This window comes from Somniosus microcephalus, chromosome 3 (assembly GCF_052327205.1).
Source record: "Somniosus microcephalus isolate GS21.2 chromosome 3, FLI_Smic_1.0, whole genome shotgun sequence".
NCBI lineage: Eukaryota > Metazoa > Chordata > Chondrichthyes > Squaliformes > Somniosidae > Somniosus > Somniosus microcephalus.
In genome coordinates, this window is record NC_140989.1 from 57,190,906 (window position 1) to 57,216,017 (window position 25,112).

The 25,112-nt window shown below is 45.8% G+C and overlaps 1 protein-coding gene across 1 annotated transcript in view; it reads right to left on the minus strand.

The window, feature by feature from the left end:
- The window catches only part of gch2 (GTP cyclohydrolase 2), a 128,478-nt gene that overhangs the window by 25,285 nt on the left and 78,081 nt on the right, over positions 1-25,112 (minus strand). The window contains exon 4 of the mRNA XM_085980577.1: positions 47-78. Coding sequence (XP_085836703.1) covers positions 47-78 — 32 coding nt within the window. The remainder of the gene's footprint in view (positions 1-46; positions 79-25,112) is intronic.

A 25,112-nucleotide genomic window follows, 5' to 3' on the forward strand; every position in this document is an offset into this window, starting at 1 on the left:
TTTTCTGAGGAAATAAAAATACAAATTCATTTTGAATTTACTGTACCTTGAAGTCTTCGGCTAAAGGTTTCAACAATCCTGAAAAAAAAAGAATAAATTCCAGTCACCTTCTTGTCGCAGTCTGGCATTGTAGGTTTAACTTTCAGGAAAATATTAATAATTCTAAAATGAAAATGTAAAAAAGTGACCCTTTCTACAAATGCTTGAAAATTACATAACCCTCATATATAGCATCAAAACATTAAACCTGTTTAGTGTTCTCATAAGTATTTCAAAGGGTTCACTAGCAATAATTTTATTAAGTTGTCACCAAAAGTTGAAAAATACATTGGAAAAAATGGGAAATTTATAGTATTAATTAATTAAAGGTCAAAATGGGAGATTCCTCTTCAATTGTAACTCAACATCAACTGTTAGTAGGTCAAGTACAAAATTACTCAAATACAACGTAAAGCTGACATTTTTCAGCTCCATCATTAAAAAGCACTTCTTCGCTATTGACAGAAACACCCACAGGCTTAATAATTTACATAGAAACATAGAAGATAGGAGCAGGAGTAGGCCATTCGGCCCCTCGAGCCTGCTCCGCCATTCAATGCAATTATGGCTGATCATCCAAACTCAGTACCCGGTCCCTGCTTTCTCCCCATACCCCTTGATCCCTTTAGCCTTAAGAAATATATCCAACTCCTTCTTGAATATATTTAATGAATTGGCCTCTATTTAACTTTCTTTTTCATTATAACATCCCTTATTTTGCAAGATACGGACCCATTGATCATTCAATGACCAGTTAAAAGATTTTATACTGAAGTCTATTTGGGCAATTTACAAATATGTCTCCATCTTGAATGTGAAAATTTCAGGCCTGAACCAATTCCCAAACAGTACTGTTGCTCTGGGAGGCCATTTCAGTTAGATCCTCGGTAACATGCGAATGCAAACTTGGCATCCTAATTGAGCTCCTAGAATCCAAGGGTAAAATTTATTTTAGTTGATAACTCAGCCTTGCCATAATATAGATCTGAGCTGCAAAATGTGAAAAAAAGGTTGGAACAAGATTGAGTCATTTTTCATACATTTAAAGGCTGCTAAATTGCTCTTGCAGGAACATTTCTAATCATTTGCAAACCTGTAGGCTGCCAGCTCCCCCAATCCAATTGACACCCCAGATCCGAATAGTCCAAGAAGATGATCATCTTGCATGTATTCAGGACAGTTACAAGCCTGCCCACGGAAGGCTATTTGCCATCTGTCTCACCTTAAAGTTGGGGGACTCAACCTTCAAGACTAGCACTGTGTGCAAGTAATTCAATACAGGAAGCATGCTAATTTTATAAATTGCTAAGTAGCCCTAATGAGAGAGAGAGAGAAATACCTCTGTGAATCAATCTCCATTTGATTGAATGAAGGTTTACATTAATTTCTGCATCAAATTTAATAACAAATTATTTCATCTCGCTCTTACCTCACCGTTATCTGCCAATTGAGAAGAGACCTGAGAGCAACTAGGAAACAGTGGGCGTGATCTTGCCAGTCCCGGGGAGGCGGGTATGGAGGCGAGACTGCTGGGAAAATGGCAGAATTTGGAGGTGGGTGCCCAACCTGCCCCCATGCCATTTTCCCAGGAGGCAGGTAGCCGTCCTGCGCCGGGTCCCATCTCCTTGGAGAGGGGTTGGTGGGGGGTGGTGGGCGGGAGGGTGGGGAATGGAAGGACAACAGGAGGGGGCCGATAGCGTCCAGCAGCAGACGTCAGGAGTGCTGTGTAACGGGAGGACAACTCATGCCCCTTCCTTCTCTATGCAAATTAATTTTTAGCTAAAACTCACATTTTCGTTGGCGGATGAATCCTCGGCTCCTTTGGAAACCAATTTCCTCTTGTCTTTCCAACTCATCCCCGCCCATGATTTACAGTGTCATTTCTAGTCGCTCCCCCCTAGTCACCGCCCCCCCTGCACCCCCAACCCCAGCCCCGCCACCCACCCCTCTAGGTGAAAATATTTTCAGAATCTTTCAACATCATATTCTTCTGTGAATGAGTGACATGATTTGCTGTACTGATGACATCACACTAATCTGAATTTTGCATTTCTGAATAAAATACGAACACGACAGTTACGAAAAGCAATGTCAGTGTTTTATTTTTTTATTCATTCTTGGGATGTGGGGATCGCTGGCAAGGCCAGCATTTATTGGCCATCCCTAATTTCCCTTGAGAAGGTGGTGGTGAGCCACCTTCTTGAACCGCTGCAGTCCATCTGGTGAAGGTACTCCCACAGTGTTGTTCAGGAGGGAGTTCCAGGATTTTGACCCAGCGACCATGAAGGAACGCCGATATACTTCCAAGTCAGGATGGCGTGTGACTTGGAAGGGAACTTGGAGGTGGTGGTGTTCCCATGCGCCTGCTGCCCTTGTCCTTCTAGATGGTAGTGGTCGCGGGTTTGGGAGGTGCTGCCGAAGAAGCCTTGGCGAGTTGCAGCAGTGCATCTTTTGGATGGTACACACTGCAGCCACGGTACACCGGTGGTAGATGGAGTGAATGTTTAAGGTGGTGGATGGGGTGCCAATCAAGCGGGCTGCTTTGTCCTGGATGGTGTCGAGCTTCTTGAGTGTTGTTGGAGCTGCACTCATCCAGGCAAGTGAAGAGTATTCCATCACACTCCTGACTTGTGCCTTGTAGATGGTGGAAAGGCTTTGGGGAGTCAGGAGGTGAGACACTTGCTGCAGAATACCCAGCCTCTGACCTGCTCTTGTTGCCACAGTATTTATGTGGCTGGTCCAGTTAAGTTTCTGGTCAATGGTGACCCCCAGGATATTGATGGTGGGGGATTCCGCGATGGTAATGCTGTTCAATGTCAAGGAGCGGTGGTTCGATGCTCGCTTGTTGGAGATAGTCATTGCCTGACTTGTGTGGCGCAAATTTTACCTACCACTTATCAGCCCAAGCATGAATGTTATCCAGGTTGTGCTGCATGCGGGCATGGACTGTTTCATTATCTGGGGAGTTGCACCTGTGATCATTTATTTTTATTTTGGTGTTGTGAAATTTTATTTATTAGCTGATATCTTTATGCTTATGGGGATTCCGTACTTAGATGGAATCCCATAAGCATCATAGGAATCCCCCTTTTTCATTGGTTGGCCTGGCCCACGTGATCCCAGGGATGTTTGCGAACTGCGTGCATCCCTGGGATGCGTGGGCCTTTACGCAGGCGTACGCCTGGAGGCCCCGGACTGCAAGAGTCCGAAGCTCCGGAGGCACAAGGTAAGCACATAGTTTTCTTTCAGTTCTGAGATGTATGTGGGCGGCAAGCCTCCGACCGCAATTTCGAGGCCTATTCCTTCATGAACCACAAGGAGGTTCTACTTCAAGAACATACTAAACACTAATGAGGCACCATAGATGAATAAAGGCACAAGGGAAAAATTGAGGGTAAGGAAAGAGGCATACATTAGCAAAGCACATGGACAGTAGGAGAGATTATGACAAGGGAGAATATGAAAAGATTAGGTGAGAAGTCAACGAAAAATTACAAAACAAAATAGTAAAAAATTCTACAGGCACATAAATAAAAAAAGGAAAATCGGGATGGGAATAGTGCCACTAAGGGAAGAACAAGATAAAATCACAGGCGGTGATAGGGAAATGGCAGAAATATTAAGTAATTACTTTGTTTCAGTATTTACCAGGGAGACAGAACTGGTGGACATAACATTGGGAGATGAGATTAGAAATTATATTACCACATTTAAAATAAAAAGGAGAAATATTAAATAATTTAATCAAACTCAAAGAGAATAAAACTCCTGGTCTGGACGGATTGTATCCGCACATTTAAAAAGAATCTAGAGAACAGATAGCAGAGGCATTACTACACATACTTAATAATTCATTAGAAAAAGGTGTGGTGCCAGAGGACTGGCAGATAGCTAACGTAATACCTATATTTAAGAAGGGAGATAAAACATGTCCAGAAAACTATAGACCAGTCAGCTTAACATAGGTGGTAGGAAAAATAATGGAATCCCTACTAAAGGAAAAAGAGAAAAAACATCTAGAAACCAAAAATATAATAATGAATAGTCAGCATGGATTTCAAAAAGGGAAAGTCATTGGTAACAGAGAGGTAACAGAGAGAGCAGGCACGGGTGTCGGGAGCAGCAGGAGAGCGGCGTTACAGTTACAGTGAGTATTTAAACTCACTTTTGCTGGCTTTTTTCAGAGGCCGCTGTCGAGAGCAGCAGGAGAGCGGCGTTACAGTGAGTATTTAAACTCACTTTCGCGGGCTTTTTTCAGAGACTTACCAATCTCGCAGACTGGCGGTGGCGTTCCTGTGCCACATCAAGATTCAAAAAGTGACGCGGGCAAGAGGAAGCAGCTGATTGGGTGAGTATGGCCAGGTGAGTATTTACACTACTCTATAGTTTGACAGTTAAGGTTAATAGTTTATAAAGTATAGAAGGTCTTAATTTTCATGGTTTATACTTTCTAAGGTCTCTGTTGTGTAGCGGGGAGTGCTAGTAAACAAGGACCCTTGAGTATATCATTTAATTGTAGTGTAATTAGTGGTATTGATTTGATTTAATTTAATTTGAATTAATTAAAGGGTAAGTCATTGCAGCACAGCTCGGCCCCGTGGCATGCTCCTCCTGCACTATGTGGGAAATCAGGGACACTTTCTGTGTCCCCGACGACCATGTGTGTGGGAAGTGTATCCAGCTGCAGCTACTGGCAGACCGCATTGCGGTGCTGGAGCTGCGAATGGATACATACTGGAGCATTTGCGATGCTGAGGACGTCATGGATAGCACGTTTAGGGAGTTGGTCACACCGCAGGTAAAGGCTGCACAGGCAGGAAGGGAATGGGTGACCGCCAGGCAGAGTAGTAGGTGCAGGCAGGTAGTGCAGGGGTCCCCTGTGGCCATCCCCCTCTCAAGCAGATATACTGCTTTGGATATTGTTGGGGGAGATGGCTTATTGGGGGAAGGCAGCAGCAGCCAACTTCCAGGGTGGTTCTGCTGCACAGGATGGGAGGAAAAAGAGCGGCAGAGCTATATTGATAGGGGATTCTATTGTAAGGGGAATAGATAGGCGTTTCTGTGGCCACAAACAAGACTCCAAGATGGTATGTTGCCTCCCTGGTGCAAGGGTCAAGGATGTCTCGGAGCAGCTGCAGGGCATTCTGGAGGGAGAGGGTGAACAGCCAGTTGTCATGGTGCATATAGGTACCAATGATATCGGTAAAAAATGGGATGAGGTCCTAAAAGCTGAATATAGGGAGTTGGAGGTAAATTAAAAAATAGGGCCTCAAAGGTAGTAATCTTAGGATTGTTACCAGTGTCACATGCTAATCAGAGTAGAAATAGAAGGATATTTCAGATGAATATGTGGCTAGAGGAATGGTGCAAGGGGGAGGGATTCAAATTCCTGGGACATTGGAACCGGTTCTGGGGGAGGTGGGAACAGTACAAACTGGATGGTTTGCACCGGGGCAGGACTGGGACCGATGTCCTGGGGGAGTGTTTGCTAGTGCTGTTGGGGAGGGTTTAAACTAAAATGGCAGGGGGTTGAACACCTGTGCAGGGAGACAGAGGAAAGGGTAGCATGGATAGAAACAAAAGACAGGAAGGAGAAAAGCAAAAGTGGAAGGCAGAGAAATCAAGGGTGTAAATCAATCAGGGCCACAGCAAATAATAATTCTAAAAGGACTAAGAGTGTTAAAAAAACAAGCCTGAAGGCTTTGTGTCTTAATGCGAGGAGCATTCGTAATAGGGAGGATGAATTAGCTGTGCAAATAGATGTAAATGGATATGCTATAATTGGGATTACGGAGACATGGCTCCAGGGTGATCAAGGCTAGGAATTCAACATCCAGGAGTATTCAATATTCAGCAATGACAGGCAAAAAGGAAAAGGAGGTGGGGTAGCATTGCTGGTTAAAGAGGAGATTAACACAACAGTAAGGAAGGATATTAGCTCTGATGATGTGGAATCTGTATGGGTAGAGCTAAGAAATACCAAGGGGCAGAAAACATTAGTCGGAGTTGTATACAGACCCCCAAACAGTAATGCTGAGGTTGGGGATGGCATTAAACGGGAAATTAGAGATGCGTGCAATAAGGGCACAGCAGTTATCATGGGTGACTTTAATCTACATATAGATTGGGCTAACCAAATTCGTAACAATACTGTGGAGGAGGAATTCCTAGAGTGTATACGGGATGGTTTCCTGGACCAATATGTCGAGGAACCAACTAGAGATCAGGCCATTTTAGACTGGATATTATGTAATGAGAAAGGATTAATTAGCAATCTTGTTGTGCGGGGCCTCTTGGGGAGGAACGATCATAATATGATAGAATTCTTCATTAAGATGGAGAGTGAAGTAGTTGACTCAGAGACTAGGGTCCTGAATTTAATAGTCTTAGAATAAGGGGCTGCTCTTTCAAAACTGAGATGAGGAGGAACTACTTCACTCAGAGGGTGGTAGGTCCATGGAATATGCTGCCCCAAAAAGCTGTAGAAGCTACATCATTACATAAATTTAAAACAGAAATAGACAATTTCCTAGAAGTAAAGGGAATTAAGGGTTACGGGGAGCGGGCAGGAATTTGGACATGAGTCTAGGTTCGGATCGGTCATGGCCCTGGGGGTAGCGGAGTGGGCCCAGGGGCCGTTTAGCCTGATCCTGCTCCTATTTCGTGTGTCTAATTCTGTTAGATTCAGGAGATGGTTCTGTGATAATGGATTGGCGGTTAGGATCAGATCAGCCATGATCTTATTGAATGGCGGAGCAGGCTCGAGGGGCCGATTGGCCTACTCCTGCTCCTATTTCTTATGTTCTTATGTTCTTATGTAAATAAAAAAAACTATGATGGTATGAGGCACGATTTGGCTCGGATGGATTGGGGAACGTTACTTAAAGGGTTGACGGTGGATAGACAATGGCAAACATTTAAAGATTGCATGGATGAACTACAGGATTTGTTCATCCCTGTGTGGCATAAAAATAAAACAAAAAAGGTGACTCAACCGTGGCTAACAAGGGAAATTAGGGATAGCATAAGATCCAAGGAGAGGACATATAAATTGGCCAGAAAAAGCAGCAAACCTGAGGATTGGGAGCAGTTTAGGATTCAGCAAAGGAAGACAATGGGATTAATTAAGAGGGGGAAAATAGATTATGAGAGTAAGCTTTCAGGGAACATAAAAACTGACTGTAAAAGCTTCAATATGTAAAGAGAAAAAGATTGGTGAAGTCAAGCGTAATTCCCTTGCAGTCAGAATCAGGGGAATTTATAATGGGGAACAAAGAAATGGATGATCAATTAAATATATACTTTGGTTCTGTCTTCACAAAAGAGGACACAAATAACCTCCGAGAGATGTTGGGGAACATAGGGCCTAATGAGAGGGAGGAACTGAATGAAATCAGTATTTGTAGAGAAATGGTGTTAGGGAAATTGATGGGATTGAAGGCCAATAAATCCCCAGGGCCTGATAATCTACATCCTAGGGTACTTAAGGAAGTGGCCCTAGAAATAGTAGATGCATTGCTGGTCATCTTCCAAAATTCTATAGACTCTGGCACAGTTCCCATGGGTTGGAGGGTAGCTAATGTAACCCCACTATTTAAAAAAGGTGGTAGAGAGAAAACGGGGAATTATAGACCGGTAAGCCTGACATCGGTAGTGGGGAAAATGCTAGAGTCCATTATAAGAGATGTAATAGCAGAGCACTTGAAAAACAGCGACAGGATCGGACAAAGTCAACATGGATTTACAAAAGGTAAATCATGCTTGACTAATCTAATGGAATTTTTTGATAATGTGATTGGTACAATAGATAAGGGAGACCCAGTGGATGTCGTGTATTTGGACTTTCAGAAGGCTTTCGATAAGGTCCCGCATAAGAGATTAGCGTGCAAAGTTAAAGCACCTGGGATTGGGGGTAAGGTACTGACTTGGATAGAGAACTGGTTGGCGGACAGGAAGCAAAGAGTTGGAATAAACGAGTCTTTTTCCGAGTGGCAGGCAGTGACTAGTGGGGTATCACAGGGAATCGGTGCTAGGACCCCAGTTATTCACAATATATATTAATGATCTAGATGAGGGAACTAGATGTAATATCCCCAAGTTTGCAGACGACACAAAGCTGGGCGGGCGTGTGTGCTGTGAGGAGGATGCAGAGAAACTCCAGTATGATTTGAACAGGATGGGTGATTGGGCAGATGCATGGCAGATGCAGTATAATGTGGATAAATGCGAGGTTATCCACTTTGGTGGCAACAACAGGAAGGCAGATTATTATCTGAATGGCAATAGATTCGGAAAAGGGGAAGTGCAACGAGACCTGGGTGTCCTTGTGCACCAGTCGCTGAAGGTAAGCATGCAGGTGCAGCAGGCGGTTAAGAAGGCAAATGGTATGTTGGCCTTCATAGCGAGAGGATTTGAGTACAGGAGCAAGGATGTCTTGCTGCAGTTGTACAGGGCCTTGGTGAGACCACACCTTGAGTATTGTGTGCAGTTTTGGCCACCTTACCTGAGGAAAGATGTTCTTGCCATGGAGGGAGTGCAGCGAAGATTCACCAGACTGATACTTGGGATGGCAGGAAGAGAGATTGGGTCGATTATGCTTATATTCGCTAGAGTTTAGAAGAATGAGAGGGGATCTCATTGAAACTTATACAATTCTGACAGGACTAGACAGACTAGATGCAGGAAGGATGTTCCCAATGGCGGGGGAGTCCAGAACCAGGGATCACAGGGGTAAACCATTTAGGATTGAGATGAGGAGGAATTTCTTCACCTAGAAAGTGATGAAGCTGTGGAATTCTCTACCGCAGAAGGCAGTTGAGGCCAATTCATTAAATATATTCAAGAAGGAGTTAGATATATTTCTTAAGGCTAAAGGGATCAAGGGATATGGGGAGAAAGCAGGGACAGGGTACTGAATTTGGATGATCAGCCATGATCGCATTGAATGGCGGAGCAGGCTCGAGGGGCCGAATGGCCTACTCCTGCTCCTATCTTCCATGTTTCTGTTTCTATCTAGATTTCCAAAAGGCCTTCGATAAGGTGCCACATAATAGACTAATGAATATGGTCAGAGCATGCGGAGTCAGGGGACAAGTAGTAGAATGGATAGCTGGCTGGCTGAAAGGCAGAAAGCAGAGAGTAGGTATAAAGGGTAGCTATTCAGAGTGGAAGAAGGTGGAAAATGGGGTCCCATAAGTTTCAGTGCTGGGACCACTGTTGTTCACAACTTATATTAACGATTTAGACTTTGAAATCAAAAACACAGGCCGCAATTTTCCCTGCCTGGGTGGGTCCGCTGCCGTCGGGGTCCGTGGCAGGCCATGAGCCCGTTGCTACCTGCATCCCACTGCTAAAAATGAATTTCCGGTAATGGGGCTTGTTAAGCCCGTCCAGTGCGTTACCCGACCCAATGAAATGGAGTGGGTCTGGTGATGTCATCGATGACGCATTTGGTGCTGGTATATTTAAAGGAGCCATGGCCACAATGCATTTGAAGGTTCATCTAGGAGTGTGGACGCTCTCGAAGATAAACACAGATGAGTTCACTGAGTCAGCGGGCTGTACTTAGGTTCTCCAATGACTCCCTCCATGTGCTTGTGGAGGGAGTCTGAGCATGCAGGGAAGTCCTCTTACCTGCCAGTGGCCATAAGGGACCTCCCCAAGTGACCAAGAGAGCCTGGCTCCAGATAGCAGAGGAGGTGAACAGCAGGGCTGTGGTGATGAGGACCAGGGTGCAGTGTCGCAAGCATTTCAATGATCTTCTGAGATCAGGAAAGGTGAGTACAAAGCCACAGTCACCTTCCTCCTGCTGTGCCTATCATCACATCCTCATCCCTCTGCTTTCTCAGCTCTACTCCTGCACATCCTTACTCACACCAACATCCCTTGCACCTCCACCCATCCCTCTCTCTCTATCTACATTATCACATCCCCATCTTACTAACCACCTCTCACATTCACCCTCATCCTAGTGCAATCATATCAACTAACAACACACAATTAGGCCACTTGGTATTGCCACCCCACTCCATCAAAGTCACCCTCTACACATGTAACTCTTCCTTTTCTTACACTCATTCCATCACTCTAACTCAACCTTCTCTTCTTTCCCTCCTTGCAAGAAGAGAGCCCACAACACGAGAGAGGGGCAGAGAACGGGAGGAGGCCCTGCAGCCCTCACAACCCTCACCAGTGCGGAGGAGACTGCCCTGGAGGTCTCTGGAGTGGACAACCAGCCAGCAATGGGGGACGGAGAGAGGAGCTCATCACAACAACCTGGTGACAGATTCAGTTTCCATACAGCTACATGGCATTCATTATTCACTCATATGGGGGCTGATGTCAGGATGCATTGAATGCTCATAATGTGCACAATGGTATCTGTATGCAATCTACATATGATATATCTAACTGATCACTACTCTACCATAGGTCCATCAAGAGCCCCCCCTACCCCCATTGTCCAAGAGGAAGAGGACTCCTCAAAGGAGCCTCCAGCCTCTGAGGGTGCAGTGTCACCTGAGATTAGCCCACCCAGCACCAGCGCAGAGATGCACACCTCGGCAGGGCTGTCACGAGATGGATTAGTGTTGTCACCTGGTGTCTCACACAGCACAAGTGAGCAAGAACAGATAGTGGAGACAGGGTCAGTAGTGAAGACTCCTCGTCGGAGGGTGCAGGACTCTCCTAGCTCTTCTCAGCTGCATGCAGACGCTGAGCCTCGAGGGCCATCCAGAAAGAGGGCAATCCTGGAGCTGCAGGAACAAGTGCAGGAGGCCCTGAAAGGTTTTGCGTGCGCGGTGACTGCGAGTGTTCAGAGAATCCAACATGAGCACCACCGTGGTGCAGGCAATCGCAGCTGTAGGTTCCTCCATGGATAGGATGGCCACCTGGAGGATAGAAGCCAGAGGCTCATAGACGTCCTTTCTAGGAGGGATGTCAGTGTAGACGTGGGTCCTCATCGCCCCACTGATGTGCAGCAAGGTGCTCTCCAGCTCCTTGCTAGCAGGAAAGTGCGGGTGGCCCATGAGAGGGATGATGGTGGGGGACATGGAAGTGGGGGCTCCTCTCCAGGTGCTCACACTTCTCCTCCCTTGCCAACCCCTCAGAGTCCCAGATGTCTCCCTGGACAGCAATGGCAGTGTCTACCCCTGTACAGTCACATGAGGAGCAGACTTTGTCGGGGCCCTCACAGGCTCCAAAGCCCAGAGGATGGCCGCCAAAGGTGTCTAAGCAGGTGCAGCTGGGAAGTGAGGAGGCTGTCACTACCTCTGCTGAAGCCACAGGGCTACCACCACGTAGCTGCACATGGAAGTGAAAGAAGCCACACAAGTAGAGTCACAAGGGTAGTCACTTGGGTGTTTTCTTGAATGTTATTGTTAAGTCTCCGTTGAAATAAAGTTTTGTATAAAATCATTTATTTTCAAAACTTTGCGGTCCGTGACAAATTTGGGTCACAATTGGAAGTGGCAGAGTGAACGGTCAGGGCTACCTTAAGCTCCAGCAATGGTGGTGACTGTGAAAAGAATGGACTGGTCATTGTAGGGATGCTTATGGTATGGATGTGGGGTGTAGCCAACCTGGCGACGCATGTGGCAGCCACATGACTGTGCTGCATAAAGTTAAGTAAATCTGGCAATGATGAGGCCATCCTTGGCCTCACGGGCAGCACTGTGCTCACGTACTGGTGGCATCTGGACCACTGGCTCCTCCAGGTCTTCCTCATCCTCATCTTCCACCTGATGCTGCTACTCCTCCTCTGAAGAGGCTGTGCGCTCTGTGCCTTGTTCCTCATGCAGCACTAATCCTCACTGCTGCACTGTGTTGTGCAGGGCGCAGCAGACCATGACAATTCTGGAGACTCTAGCTGGTGCGTACTGAAGGGCTCCTCCAGATCTGTCAAGGCATCTGAATTGCATTTTGAGCAAGGCTATTGTCTGCTCTATGACACATCTGGTGGAGATGTCGCTTTGATTATAATGTTCCTCAGCCTCATTACGTGGCCTCCTCAAAGTTGTCATGAGCCATGTCTTCAGTGGATAACTCTTGTCTCCAAGCAGCCAGCTGGTAAGTCGTTTTGGAGGTGCGAAGAGCTGAGGGAGACTGGACTGGCGCAGGACGAAAGAGTCATGACAGCTACCGGGGAATCTGGTACATACATACATGATCATTGCAGATGAGTTGCACATTGAGTGGAAGCCTTTGAGGTTGACAAAGACTCCTGGGTGATGATGACAAACTGTATCACAGTATGGTATGGCAGCTGGAGCTACTATGACCAGAAAGCCCTGCAGCGGGTAGTCAAAACTGCCCAACGCATTACCGGCACCCGGCTACCGACCATAGAGCACATATACCAGAAACGCTGTTTACGGAGGTCACGGTCCATCATCAAAGACCCTACCCACCCCAGCCACAGTCTGTTCGCCCTCCTGCCATCTGGGAGATGCTACAGATGCATTCGCACCCGTACGACCAGATTTAGGAACAGCTTCTTTCCCAGGGCTGTCATCCTACTGAACCCCACAAATAAACTCTAAAGCCTGCACATCTGCCAATGCACTTTATTATGGTTATGTTTATCTTAATGTATTACAAGCCAAATGTATGTTGAATGTTTAAATGTCTTAATCTAAATGTACACTCTCAGGAGCTGCAAGCCTACATTTCGTTGTACTGCACTTGTGCACTAACAATGACAATAAAAGTTGATTTACATAAGAACATAAGAAATAGGAGCAGGAGTGGGTCAATTGGCCCCTCGAGCCTGCTCCGCCATTCAATAAGATCATGGCTGATCTGATCCTAACCGCCAATCTACTATCACAGAACCATCTCCAGATCTAACAGAATTAGACACACGAAATAGGAGCAGGATCAGGCTACACGGCCCCTGGGCCCGCTCCGCTACCCACAGGGCCATGACCGATCCGAACCTAGACTCATGTCCAAATTCCTGCCTGCTCCCCGTAACCCTTAATTCCCTTTACTTCTAGGAAACTGTCTATTTCTGTTTTAAATTTATGTAATGATGTAGCTTCTATAGCTTTTTGGGGCAGCATATTCCATGGACCTACCACCCTCTGAGTGAAGTAGTTCCTCCTCATCTCAGTTTTGAAAGAGCAGCCCCTTATTCTAAGACTATGCCCCCTAGTTCTAGTTTCACCCATCATCGGGAACATCCTCCCCGCATCCACCCGATCCAACCCCTTCACAATCTTATATGTTTCAATAAGATCGCCTCTCATTCTTCTGAACTCCAATGAGTAGAGTCCCAATCTACTCAACCTCTCCTCATATGTCCATCCCCTCATCCCCGGGATTAACCGAGTGAACCTTCTTTGTACTGACTCGAGAGCAAGTATGTCCTTTCTTAAGTATGGACACCAAAACTGTACGCAGTATTCCAGGTGCGGTCTCACCAATACCTTGTACAACTGAAGCAATACCTCCCTATTTTTATATTCTATCCCCCTAGCAATGAAAGCCAACATTCCATTGGCCTTCTTAATCACTTGCTGCACCTGCATACTAACCTTTTGAGTTTCGTGCACCAGGACCCCAAGATCCCTTTGTACTTCAATACTTTCCAGTTTCTTGCCATTAAGATAACTTGCTCTACGATTTTTCCTGCCAAAGTGCATAACCTCACACTTTCCAGTATTGTATTCCATCTGCCAAATCTCTGCCCACTTACTTAGCCTGTCGATGTCCCCTTGCAGGTTTTTTATGTCCTCCTCACTCACTACTTTCCCTCCCATCTTAGTATCATCTGCAAACTTTGATATGTTACACTCGGTCCCCTCCTCCAAATTGTTAATATAGATTGTAAAGAGTTGGGGACCCAGCACTGACCCCTGCGGAACACCACTAGCTACTGATTGCCAGTCTGAGAATGAACCATTTATCCCAACTCTCTGCCTTCTGTTAGATAGCCAATCCTCTATCCATGCCAGAATATTACCCCCAATCCCGTGATTTTTTATCTTAAGCAATAATCTTTTGTGTGGCACCTTGTCAAATGCCTTTTGGAAGTCTAAATACACTACGTCCACTGGTTCCCCTTTATCCACCCTATACGTTACTTCCTCAAAGAACTCCAGCAAATTTGTCAAACATGACTTCCCCTTCATAAAACCATGCTGATTTTGCCCTATTAAATTATGATTATCCAAATGTCCTGTTACTGTCTCCTTAATAATGGACTCCAAAATTTTACCTACCACAGAGGTTAGGCTAACCGGTCTATAGTTTCCAGCCTTCTGTCTACTGCCCTTTTTAAATAAGGGTGTTACATTAGCAGTTTTCCAGTCTGCCGGGACCTTTACCGAGTCCAGGGAGTTTTGGAAAATTATTACCAATGCATCCACAATCCCTACCGCCACTTCCCTCAAGACCCTAGGATGTAAGCCATCAGGTCCAGGTGATTTATCCGCCTTGAGTCCCATTATTTTACCGAGTACCACTTCCTTAGTGATTTTGATCGTGTTTAGCTCCTCCCCCCCTTTAGCCCCCTGTTTGTCCAGTGTTGGGATATTCTTAGTGTCTTCTACTGTAAAGACTGATGTAAAATATTCATTCAGTGTTTTTGCCATCTCCATATTTCCCACCATTAATTTCCCGGTCTCATCCTCTAAGGGACCAACATTTACTTTAGCCACCCTTTTTCTTTTAATATAACTATAATAACTCTTGCTATCTGTTTATATATTTTTTGCTAATTTACTTTCATAATCTATCTTCCCTTTCTTAATCAATCTTTTTGTTATTTTTTGTTGTCTTTTAAAGTTTTCCCAATCCTCTATCCTCCCACTAGATTTGGCTACCTTATATGCCCTTGTTTTTAGTCGAATACTATCCTTAATTTCTTTACTTAGCCACGGATAGCTATCTTCTCTTTTACACCCTTTTCTTCTCAGTGGAATATATATTTTTTGGAAGTTGTAAAATAATTCCTTAAATGTACACCACTGATCATGTATCGTCTTACCCTTTAATCTATTTTCCCAATCCACTCTACTCAATTCCGCTCTCATACCTTCATAGCCTCCTTTATTCAAGCTTAGCATGCTTGTTTGAGATCCAACCTTCTCACCCTCTAATTGAATATGGAATTCAACCATGTTATGGTCACTCATTCCAAGGGGATCCTTTACGAGGACATTTTTAATTAATCCCGTCTCGTTACACAGGACCAGATCTAAGGTTGCTTGCCCCCTGGTCGGTTCAGTTACATACTGCTCAAGAAACCCATCCCTAATACACTCAATGAACTCATCCTCAAGGCTGCCCTGCCCAATTTGGTTTGTCCAATTAATATGATAGTTAAAATCCCCCATAATTATAGATGTTCCCTTATTACAAGCCTCAACTATTTCCTGATTGATACTGCGTCCAACAGAGTTGCCACTGTTCAGAGGCCTATAGAATATGCCCACTAGTGTTTTTTTCCCCTTATTATTCCTTACCTCCACCCAAACTGTTTCATTATCCTGATCTTTTGACCCAATATCATTTCTTTGTATTACAGTGATTCCTTCCTTTATTAACATAGCCACCCCACCTCCCCTTCCTTCCTGCCTTTCCTTCCTGATCGTTAAATAACCTGGTATGTTTAATTCCCAGGCATTGTCACCCTGCAGCCATGTTTCTGTAATGGCCACAAGATCATACCCATATGTAGTTATTTGTGCCATTAACTCGTCTATTTTGTTACGAATGCTACGTGCATTCAGATAGAGAACTTTGAAAGATGTTTTGTGACACTTAGTTCCTGCTTTTGCCCTTTTTATTACCTTTACCTTTTACTCCATACCTTCTGCCCCTTCCTGACACGCTCTGGTTTTTAATTTCCCCACTGCTACCTAAGTCTATGACCTTCTCTGTTGTCATTTTTATTATTTGCTCTCTAGGAACCTCCCCCCCACTAGTTAGTTTAAAGCCCTCTCTACAGCCCTAGTTATGTGATCCACCAGGACTCTAGTCCCAGCACTGGCCAAGTGAAGCCCATCCCAACGGAACAGCTCCCTCCTGCCCCAGTACTGGTGCCAGTGTCCCAGGAAGCAAAACCCATTTCTCCCACACCAGTCTTTGAGCCACGCATTTAACTCTCTAATTTAATTTGTCCTAGTCAAATTCGCTCGTGGCTCAGGTAATAATCCAGAGATTATTACCCTTGTGGTTCTGCTTTTTAATTTGGCCCCTAGCTGCTCAAACTCCCTCAGCAGAACCTCCTTCCTTGTCCTATCTATGTCGTTGGTACCAACATGGACCACGACAACTGGATCCTCCCCCTCCCACTCCAAGTTTCTCTCCAGTCCAGAGGAGATGTCCTTAACCCTGGCACCGGGCAGGCAACACAGCCTTCGGGACTCTCGCTCCCGGCTGCAAAGAACTCTATCTATCCCCCTAATGATACTATCCCCTACCACTACAACATTTCTTTCAACTCCCCCGACTTGAATGGCCCCCTGCTCCACGGTGCTGTGGCCAGGTTGCTCATCCTCCCTGCAGTCCCTGCTCCTGTCACCACAGGGAGTAAGAGCCTCGAACCTGTTGGACAAGTGCAAGGGCTGCGGCTCCTCCAACACTACCTCCTGGATCCCCGTACCTGCCTCACTTCTAGTCACACCATCCTGACCCTGGCCACGGACTACATCTGAATTAATTAATCTAATTGGTGTGACTACCTCGTGATACACAGAGTCCAGGTAACTCTCCCCCTCCCTGATGTGTCTCAGTGTTTGAAGCTCGAACTCCAGCTCTTCAACATGGAGCCGGAGTTCCTAGAGCAGATTTGATTTGATTTAATGGCCACATGTGCAGTCGATGACACCCTGCAGCCATTGGAAGCCAGCCAGAGTGGAAAAGCCAAGTGCAAGTTCAGCAACATTAGCTTCATCAGTGGCAAAGTTGATATACTTGGCTGACTTGTCAAACAGAGTATCGGTGACTTGCATGATGCATCTGTGGGCGGCCGGCTGCGAGATACCGCAAATGTCTGCTGCAGATCCCTGGAAGGAGCCTGAGGTGAAGAGGTTGAGGGCTAGGCGACTTGACAGCCACTGGTAAGGCATGTCCACCCACTCCTCTGGGCTGCAGGTCTTGCTCCAGTAATGTGCAGATGCCTGCGACGATCTGGCATGACAGCCTGAGCCTCCTTTGGCACTGCTGCTCAGTCATATTGAGGAAGCTCATCCTCTGCCTGTATACCCTGTGTTGGGGGTATCGCCTCCGGCGCGGTGCAGCCCTGCACTGATGCCCTCTGTCCTGTGCAGCATCAGGGCATTGAGGAGAATGTTGGTGTTGTTGGTGCTGCTGGTGTGCCTGGTGCTGCTGGTGTGCCTGGTGCTGCTGGTGTTGGGGCTGATTGTGGTCAGATTCAAGGTGAAACAGTATAAACAGTACCCATGCTTATGGAATAGATGGCAGGTGAAGTTGAGATGACAGAAGTAATTTGTCAATGGTGAGAGAGGTTATTCCAATGAGGTGACAATGGATGGAGAGTTTGCTCTAAACACTTGCAGCCTGCATAAAGCTCAATCTGTGTTCCAAATGGAGTAATTAACAGCTTCTGTACTTAGAAAGTGAACAGCTGTGAGGTGGGAGCTTTTATAGTACATTACAAGCTGTCAACTAATCAGCTGATTCAATGGCCATTCAACTCCGGCCTCAGGTTAACAGATGTGGTCTACGAGCAGCGTAGACCCCAAGGGCGAGCAGTTAAAGTTAAAAGGTAAAGTTAAAACCATTATTAAGGGTCTGTCAACAAGCCAATAATTGCTTTAATTGGGTCGCCCACCTCTGCAGGTTGGGTCCGATCCGAGATCACAGACATGCCATTGGGAAAGGCGCGTTACGGCGGGATGACAGCAGGTTCCGGGACTGCTGTCAAAAATATCAAGTTTCCCACCCGACCCACCACTGATCCTGCCCGCTGACTCCCCGGAAAATTCCAGCCACAATTTCTAAATTTGTGGATGACACCAAATTGGGGGGGCTAGTCAATACTGAGGAGGACTACAACAAATTACAAGACATTAATAAACTTGCAGAATGGGCATATAATTGGCAAATTAATTTCAACACAGATAAGCATCAGGTATTACATTTTGATAAGAAAATAAAGAGGTCACATGTTACTTGGAAAATAAGAATCTAAATGGGGTAGAGGAGCAAAGGGATCTAGGAGTACAAATACACAAAATCACTAAAAGTAGCGACGCAGGTTAATAAGGCTGTAAAAAAAAGCAAAGCAAGCACTGGGGTTTATTTCTAGAGGAATAGAATTGAAAAGTAGTGAAGTTATGCTAAACTTGTATCGAACCTTGGTTAGAACACACTTGGAGTGCTGCGTATTGTTCTGGTCGCCATATTATAGAAAGGCTATAGAGGCACAGGTGAGGGTGCAGAAAAGATTATGAAAGGTTTTGCTAGAGTAGACAAGCGTGTGTATTTCCACTTGTGGGGAAGAGCAAAACAAGAGGCCATCAATATAAGATAGTCACCAAGAAATCAAATAGAGAATGGTGAGAATGTGGAACTCGCTACCACAGGGAGTGGTTGAGGTGAATAGTATAAATGCATTTAAGGGGAGGTTAGATAAGCATATCAGGGAGAAGGGAATAGAGGGTTATGCTGTTAGAGTTAGATAAGGAAGGATGGGTGGAGGCTCGAGTGAAGCATAAACGCTGGCATGGACCAATTGGGCCGAATGGGCTATTTCTGTGCTCTATATTCTATGTAATTCATTAAAATCCAGATGGGATTGACCAGCAAACAATTGTGGAGGCCAATGCTTTCAGCTATGATGCCTTCATCTTAACACAAACCCTGTGGCAATGGTATTCCAAGGAAAAGGTAAAAAGCAAGGACGGTTTCCAGGACACCAGAGCCACCATCTTAATCACTGGCTTCTGACATCAGAGTTATCCATGAACATAAAGTGAGTGAAGGTACAAGGCCCATTCAGCCACCAAGATAGTTATCAAAGATGCTATAAACATCCAGAAGCAGCATTCAGATATCTAGACAGATCAGGCAGTGTCTTACAGCACAACCCCACCAAAGCCAGAGAGATTATTATAGTCTTCTGCACACTGCACATTCTGCTATCGGAGAGGTCCAATAGTTGAGCAGGTGGAGGAGGAGAATTATCTGTTGTCAAAGGCAGGGCAAGACACTGATGATCAGCCAGAAAATATTGCTGCTGAAATTCAGAAGTTTGAGGAGCATATAAAGAGTGAGACTCAGGAGTCCACCTGACATCTTGGTTTATGTATGGATGAATGGGCCATGCATCATGCAGGTAGGTTGTGATGCAAATTTGATTTGTATGCTCAACTTTCCAGATGCAACAGCAGTCCTATTCTGAAGTAGCAGTAATAAAGTATTCCCTGCTGCAGTATACATATGAAGCATGGAAAGATCAGTCAGCAAGAACCATACTGGCAAACTTTCACAAAAGAGATCTTCAGTAAATTGCCACATCTTCCCAATGTACTATTAGTCCTCTTTATACATGGGCACAATGTAATGGCCCAATTCACCTTAAACAACATTGGCCTCGAATTTTACTTAATTACCACAGATGCCAACTCTTTACTCTGCCAATACTTAATTACGCACCCTGATAAGAAAACTCTTTGGAAGCAGGTGAAATAAAGTCTGACCAAATTTAATTACGTAAAAGTGATCAGGGCACGTGGTTAGTGTCTTTTGGCCAGTGTTTCCCCCTAATGAGAGAGTATGTTTTTTGTGCTTTATATCCTAATCCTGCTTAAATGTATGTACTGTGCAGTTTAGGAATAACAACAACAACTTGTATTTATATAGCGCCTTTAGCATAGTAAAACATCCCAAGGCGCTTCACAGGAGTATTATAAGACAAAATAAATTGACACCAAGCCACATAAGGAGAAATTAGGGTAGGTGACCAAAAGCTTGGTCAAAGGCTAAGTGAGTGGCAAATGGAATATAATGTGGAGAAATGTGAAGTTATCCACTTTGGTAGGAAAAAGAGAAAAGCAGAGCATTGTTTAAATGGTGAGAGATTGGGAGATGTTGGTGTTCAGAGGGACCTGGGTGTCCTTGTACATGAATCACTGAATGTTAACATGCAGGTAAAGCAAGCAATTAGGAAAGCAAATGGTATGTTAGACTTTATTACAAGAGGATTTGAGTATAAGAGTAAAGACATCTTACTGCAATTATATAGGGCCCCGGTGAGACCACACCTTGAGTATTTTATACAGTTTTGGTCTCCTTACCTAAGGAAGGATATACTTGCGATAGAGGGAGTGCAACAAAGGTTCACCAGACTGGTTTCTTGGATGGGGGGATTGTCCTATGAGGACAGATTGAGGCCTATATTTTCTAGAGTTTAGAAGAATGAGAATTGAAACATACAAAATTCTTACAGGGCTTGACAGGATAGATGCAGAGAGGATGTTTCCCCTGGCTGGGGAGTCTAGAACCAGGGGTCATAGTCTCAGAATAAGGGGACGGCCATTTAGGACTGAGATGAGGACAAATTTCTTCACTCAGAGGGTGGTGAATCTTTGGAATTCTCTCCCCCTGAAGGCTGTGGAGGCTCAGTCGTTGAGTATATTCAAGACAGAGATCGATAGATTTTTGAATATTAAGGGAATCAAGGGATATGGGGATAGTGCAGGAAATAGGAGATGAGGTAGAAGATCAGCCATGATCTTACTGAATGGCAGAGCAAGCTCAAAGGGCCAAATGGCCTACTCCAGCTCCTATTTCTTATGTTCAAAGAGGTAGGTTTTAAGGAGCATCCTAAAGGAGGAAAGAGAGGTAGAGAGGCGGAGAGGTTTAGGCAGGGAATTCCAGAACTTAGGGCCTAGGCAACAGAAGGCACGGCCACCAATGGTTGAGCGATTATAATCAGGGATGCTCAAGAGGGCAGAATTAGAGAGAGCAGATATCTTGGGGGGTTGTGGGGCTGGAGGAGATTACAGAGATAGGAAGGGGCGAGGCCATGGAGGGATTTGAATACAAGGATGAGAATTTTGAAATCGAGGCGTTGCTTAACCGGGAGCTAATGTAGGTCAGCGAGCACAGGGGTGATGGGTGAACGGGACTTGGTGCAAGTTAGGACATGATGAGCCGAGTTTTGGATGACCTCAAGTTTACGTAGGGTAGAATGTGGGAGGCCAGCCAGGAGTGCGTTGGAATAGTCAAGTCTAGAGGTAACAAAGGCATGGATGAGAATTTCAACAGCAGATGAGCTGAGGCAGGGGCGAAGATGGGCGATGTTATGGAGGTGGAAATAGGCGGTCTTAGTTATGCCGTGGATATGTGGTCAGAAGCTCATTTCAGGGTCAAATATGACACCAAGGTTGCGAGCAGTCTGGTTCAGCCTCAGACAGATGTTAGGGAGCGGGATGGAGTCAGTAGCTAGGGAATGGAGTTTGTGGCGGGGACTGAAAACAATGGCTTCGGTCTTCCTAATATTTAATTGGAGAAAATTTCTGCTCCTCCAGAACTGGATGTCGGACAAGCAGTCTGACAATTTAGAGAGTGTGGAGGTGTCGAGAGAAGTGGTGGTGAGGTAGAGCTGGGTGTCGTCAGCGTACATGTGGAAACTGACGCTGTGTTTTTGGACGATGTCGCCAAGGGGTAACATGCAGATGAGAAACAGGAGAGGGGCAAGGATAGATCCTTGGGGGACACCAGAGGTAACGATGGGGGAACGGGACGAGAAGCCATTGCAGGTGATTCTCTGGCTACATTTAGATAGGTAAGAATGGAACCATGCGAGTGCAGTCCCACCCAGTTGGACGACGGTGGAGAGGCGTTGGAGAAGGATGGTGTGGTCATCCATGTCAAAGGCTGCAGACAGGTCAAGAAGGACGAGGAGGGATAGCTTACCTTTGTCACGGTGACAAAGGATGTAATTTGTGACTTTGACGAGAGCCATTTCAGTACTGTGGCAAGGGCGGAAACCTGATTGGAAGGATTCAAACATGGAGTTGTGGGAAAGATGGGCTCGGATTTGGGAGGCGACAACACATTCAAGGACTTTGGAGGGGAAAGCGAGGTTGGAGATGGGGCGGTAGTTTGCAAGGGCGGAGGGGTCAAGGGTTGTTTTTTGAGGAGACAGGTGATGACGGCAGATTTGAGGGAGAGCGGGACAGTACCTGAGGAGATAGAACCGTTAACAATGTCAGCTAACATGGGAGCCAGAAAAAGGAAGTTGGGTGGTCAGCAGTTTGGTGGGAATAGGGTCGAAGGAGTAGGAAGTGGTTCTCATGGACAAGATGAGCGCAGAGAGGTCATATGGGGAGATTGGAGAGAAACTGGAGAAAGATGTGAGTTCAGGGCTAGGGCAAGGGGGGAAACTTAGAGGAAGTTTGGCCCGGTGGGCTAGGGGAAGGAAGGGAAGTGGCAGAAGCAGCTGAATGGAGGGTCTCAATCTTGGAGACAAACAAGTCCTTGAGCTGCTCACACTTGTTGTTGGAGGTGAGGATGGAGGAGACAGGGGAGAAGGGTTTAAGAAGACGGTTAGCAGTGGAGAGTAGAAGAATGATGCAAGCTGGTCTTCCGGCCACCAGGATCCTGCTCCTCCTCTGCCACCAGCACTGGTTACTGCTCGTTCAGTCTCTATGACTCGCCCGGTGCATCCTTTTCAAGCTTTCTAAATCCCACAGGATGGATATTCCTGTGCTGGTGCTTGCTACAGAAAGCGTGAGTGATGCAGGATGCTGTGCCGTGTTGGCTTCTTGGGTACCAGTGGGACATGTGGCTGATTAATAGGATTCGTCTGTAGACAAAAAAGTGGAATGTATGCTAAGATGCTAGCTGCAAGACATCCCTTCAAACAATGGGCCAGAAATTCCAGAACGGGGCTTGCAGCGCGTGCAAGCCCCGTATTTGCAGTTACCCCGCGCTCCTGCCGATCAGCTCCAGGGACGCCTGCACTTCCAGAAACTGAAGCAAGAATCCCGGGCGGCGTATGACGTCATGCCGCCCAGGAGTGCAGCCAGCGCGGACCCAGGAGCGTGCAGTGTAAGTGAGACACGCCCCTTGAGGTCTCAGTTTCACTGGACACGCCCCCAATGTTTCTGTCAAGCTGCTTTGCTTTTTTACATGCAAAGCAGCAGTTTAAATAGGTTTTTGGAAGTTTTTTGAAGATTTTGGTAACTTTTATAAACTTTTTTAAATGTTTACATTATTTTGAGTAATCTGAAGTAGTTTTAAAGAGAATTAAAGCAATTTAAAGACTTTTAAAAGCCCTAAAAGAATTTTTTAAATTCCATTTATTTATTTAGCAATGTCGTCGTCATACGTGTCTTCACACTGTTCCCTTTGGGGAACTGTATGAAGTGGTGGAAGGATTTATGGCCGTGATTAACGCTCATTCCGTGACCGTAACCATCTTTGAACCAGCCATTAGGGCGGTTAGTTCTATGGCGGGAGGGTTTTACGGGCTCCCACAAGCTATACAAGGAGGGGGGGCCACCCACACCCACGGACGCAAATATCCCACTGGATGTCAACCCAGAATTTAGAGCCGGAGCTCCGACTCCACTTGCCGGGACTGTCTGGAGCGGGGTTCGAAACCCTACCCTGATCTGGCCCAGCGGCAGGGATCCTACCGCTATGACAAAGGCCCAATCCGATTAGCAACGTGAAATGGCAGCATAGGGCTCCAGTCACGGGGAGGGAAAAGGCGCAGGAAACGTATGGGTGTCACCTTTTGTGCGGAGTGGGCCTTTTGCGTAGCAGTAAGCATCCCCGCCGCTGGGCCAGAAGGAGTAGGGTTTTGAACCCCACTCCAGACAGTCCCGGCAAGTGGAGTCGGAGCTCCAACTTTAAATTCTGGGTGGACATCCAGCGGGATACTTGCGTCCGTGGGTGTTGGTGGCCGCCCCCCCCCCCCCTCAGATGGGTTGTGGGAGCCCGTAAAACCCTCCCGCCATAGGACTAACCACCCTAATGGCTGGTTCAAAGATGGTTACGGTCACGGAATGAGCGTTAATCACGGCCATAAATCCTTCCACCACTTCATACAGTTCCCCAAAGGGAACAGTGTGAGGATACGTCCGATGATGACCTCTTGCGCAATGCACCTCCTTGGACCCTCAGTCGCAGGTGCGAGGGGGCAAGTGGTGCAAGTGTTAAATTTTTTATTTTATTGACATGTAAAATGTTGGCCCAATAATTCCCTTCCAAATGCGCTAGTACGGTCGGGGTACTTACGCATCTGGCCGGATGAAATGCCGGTTTTCAGCATGCACAGTGCATGTGGGGAAAACTGGCATTTCCTGTCCTCTGAACGAAGGGGTTCAGAGGCAGAACGCGTGCGACTGCACATGCAACGCGTGCGCAGTATAATTCACCGCTTTCATTAATGCTTTCAGTGAGGTCCAGTCATTACAACTTACACATGAAAAAAGCATGGGTACAGTTGCTACAGAGGCTGCGGAGGAAGATATTTCTTATCGTGGAGCTTCTGAAAGTATGTATGTCTGTATATATTCCTTTGCGTGTTATGTATATATTCCTTTACTTATGTGTATGAATGTATTATTTAATTATGACTTTCAGAGAAAGTAACTTATTGGAAAATCATAATTAAAAACATACATTCATAGTAAAGGAATATAAAACATACATACATATACGTAAAGGAATATATGTGGACATACATACATAACTCATTGTCACATTCCATTCACACAGCCACAATTGCTCCTTCTACCTACCGTTCTGAAAACCCTTTAAAAAAAAAAAAATTTTAACTTTAAAACTTACTTAAAATTTCTTAAAATAACTTCCCTCCCTTTCCCAAACAAAAATATTGCATTTCAAAAGCTCCACGATAAAATATATCTTCCTCCGCAGCCAATGAACCACTTTACACTTGCTTTTTTTCAGTGTAAGTTCTGAGGACTTACCCTCACGGATTTCATGAATGAAATCCACGAAGTTCACTGCGCAAGCGCTGCCTGTGCAGTCGCACGCGCTCGAGGTCTGGAAATGCCGGCGTTCCCTGCATGCGCTGTTCCTGCTGAACGCCGGCATTTCCAACGGCCAGAAGCGTGAGTACC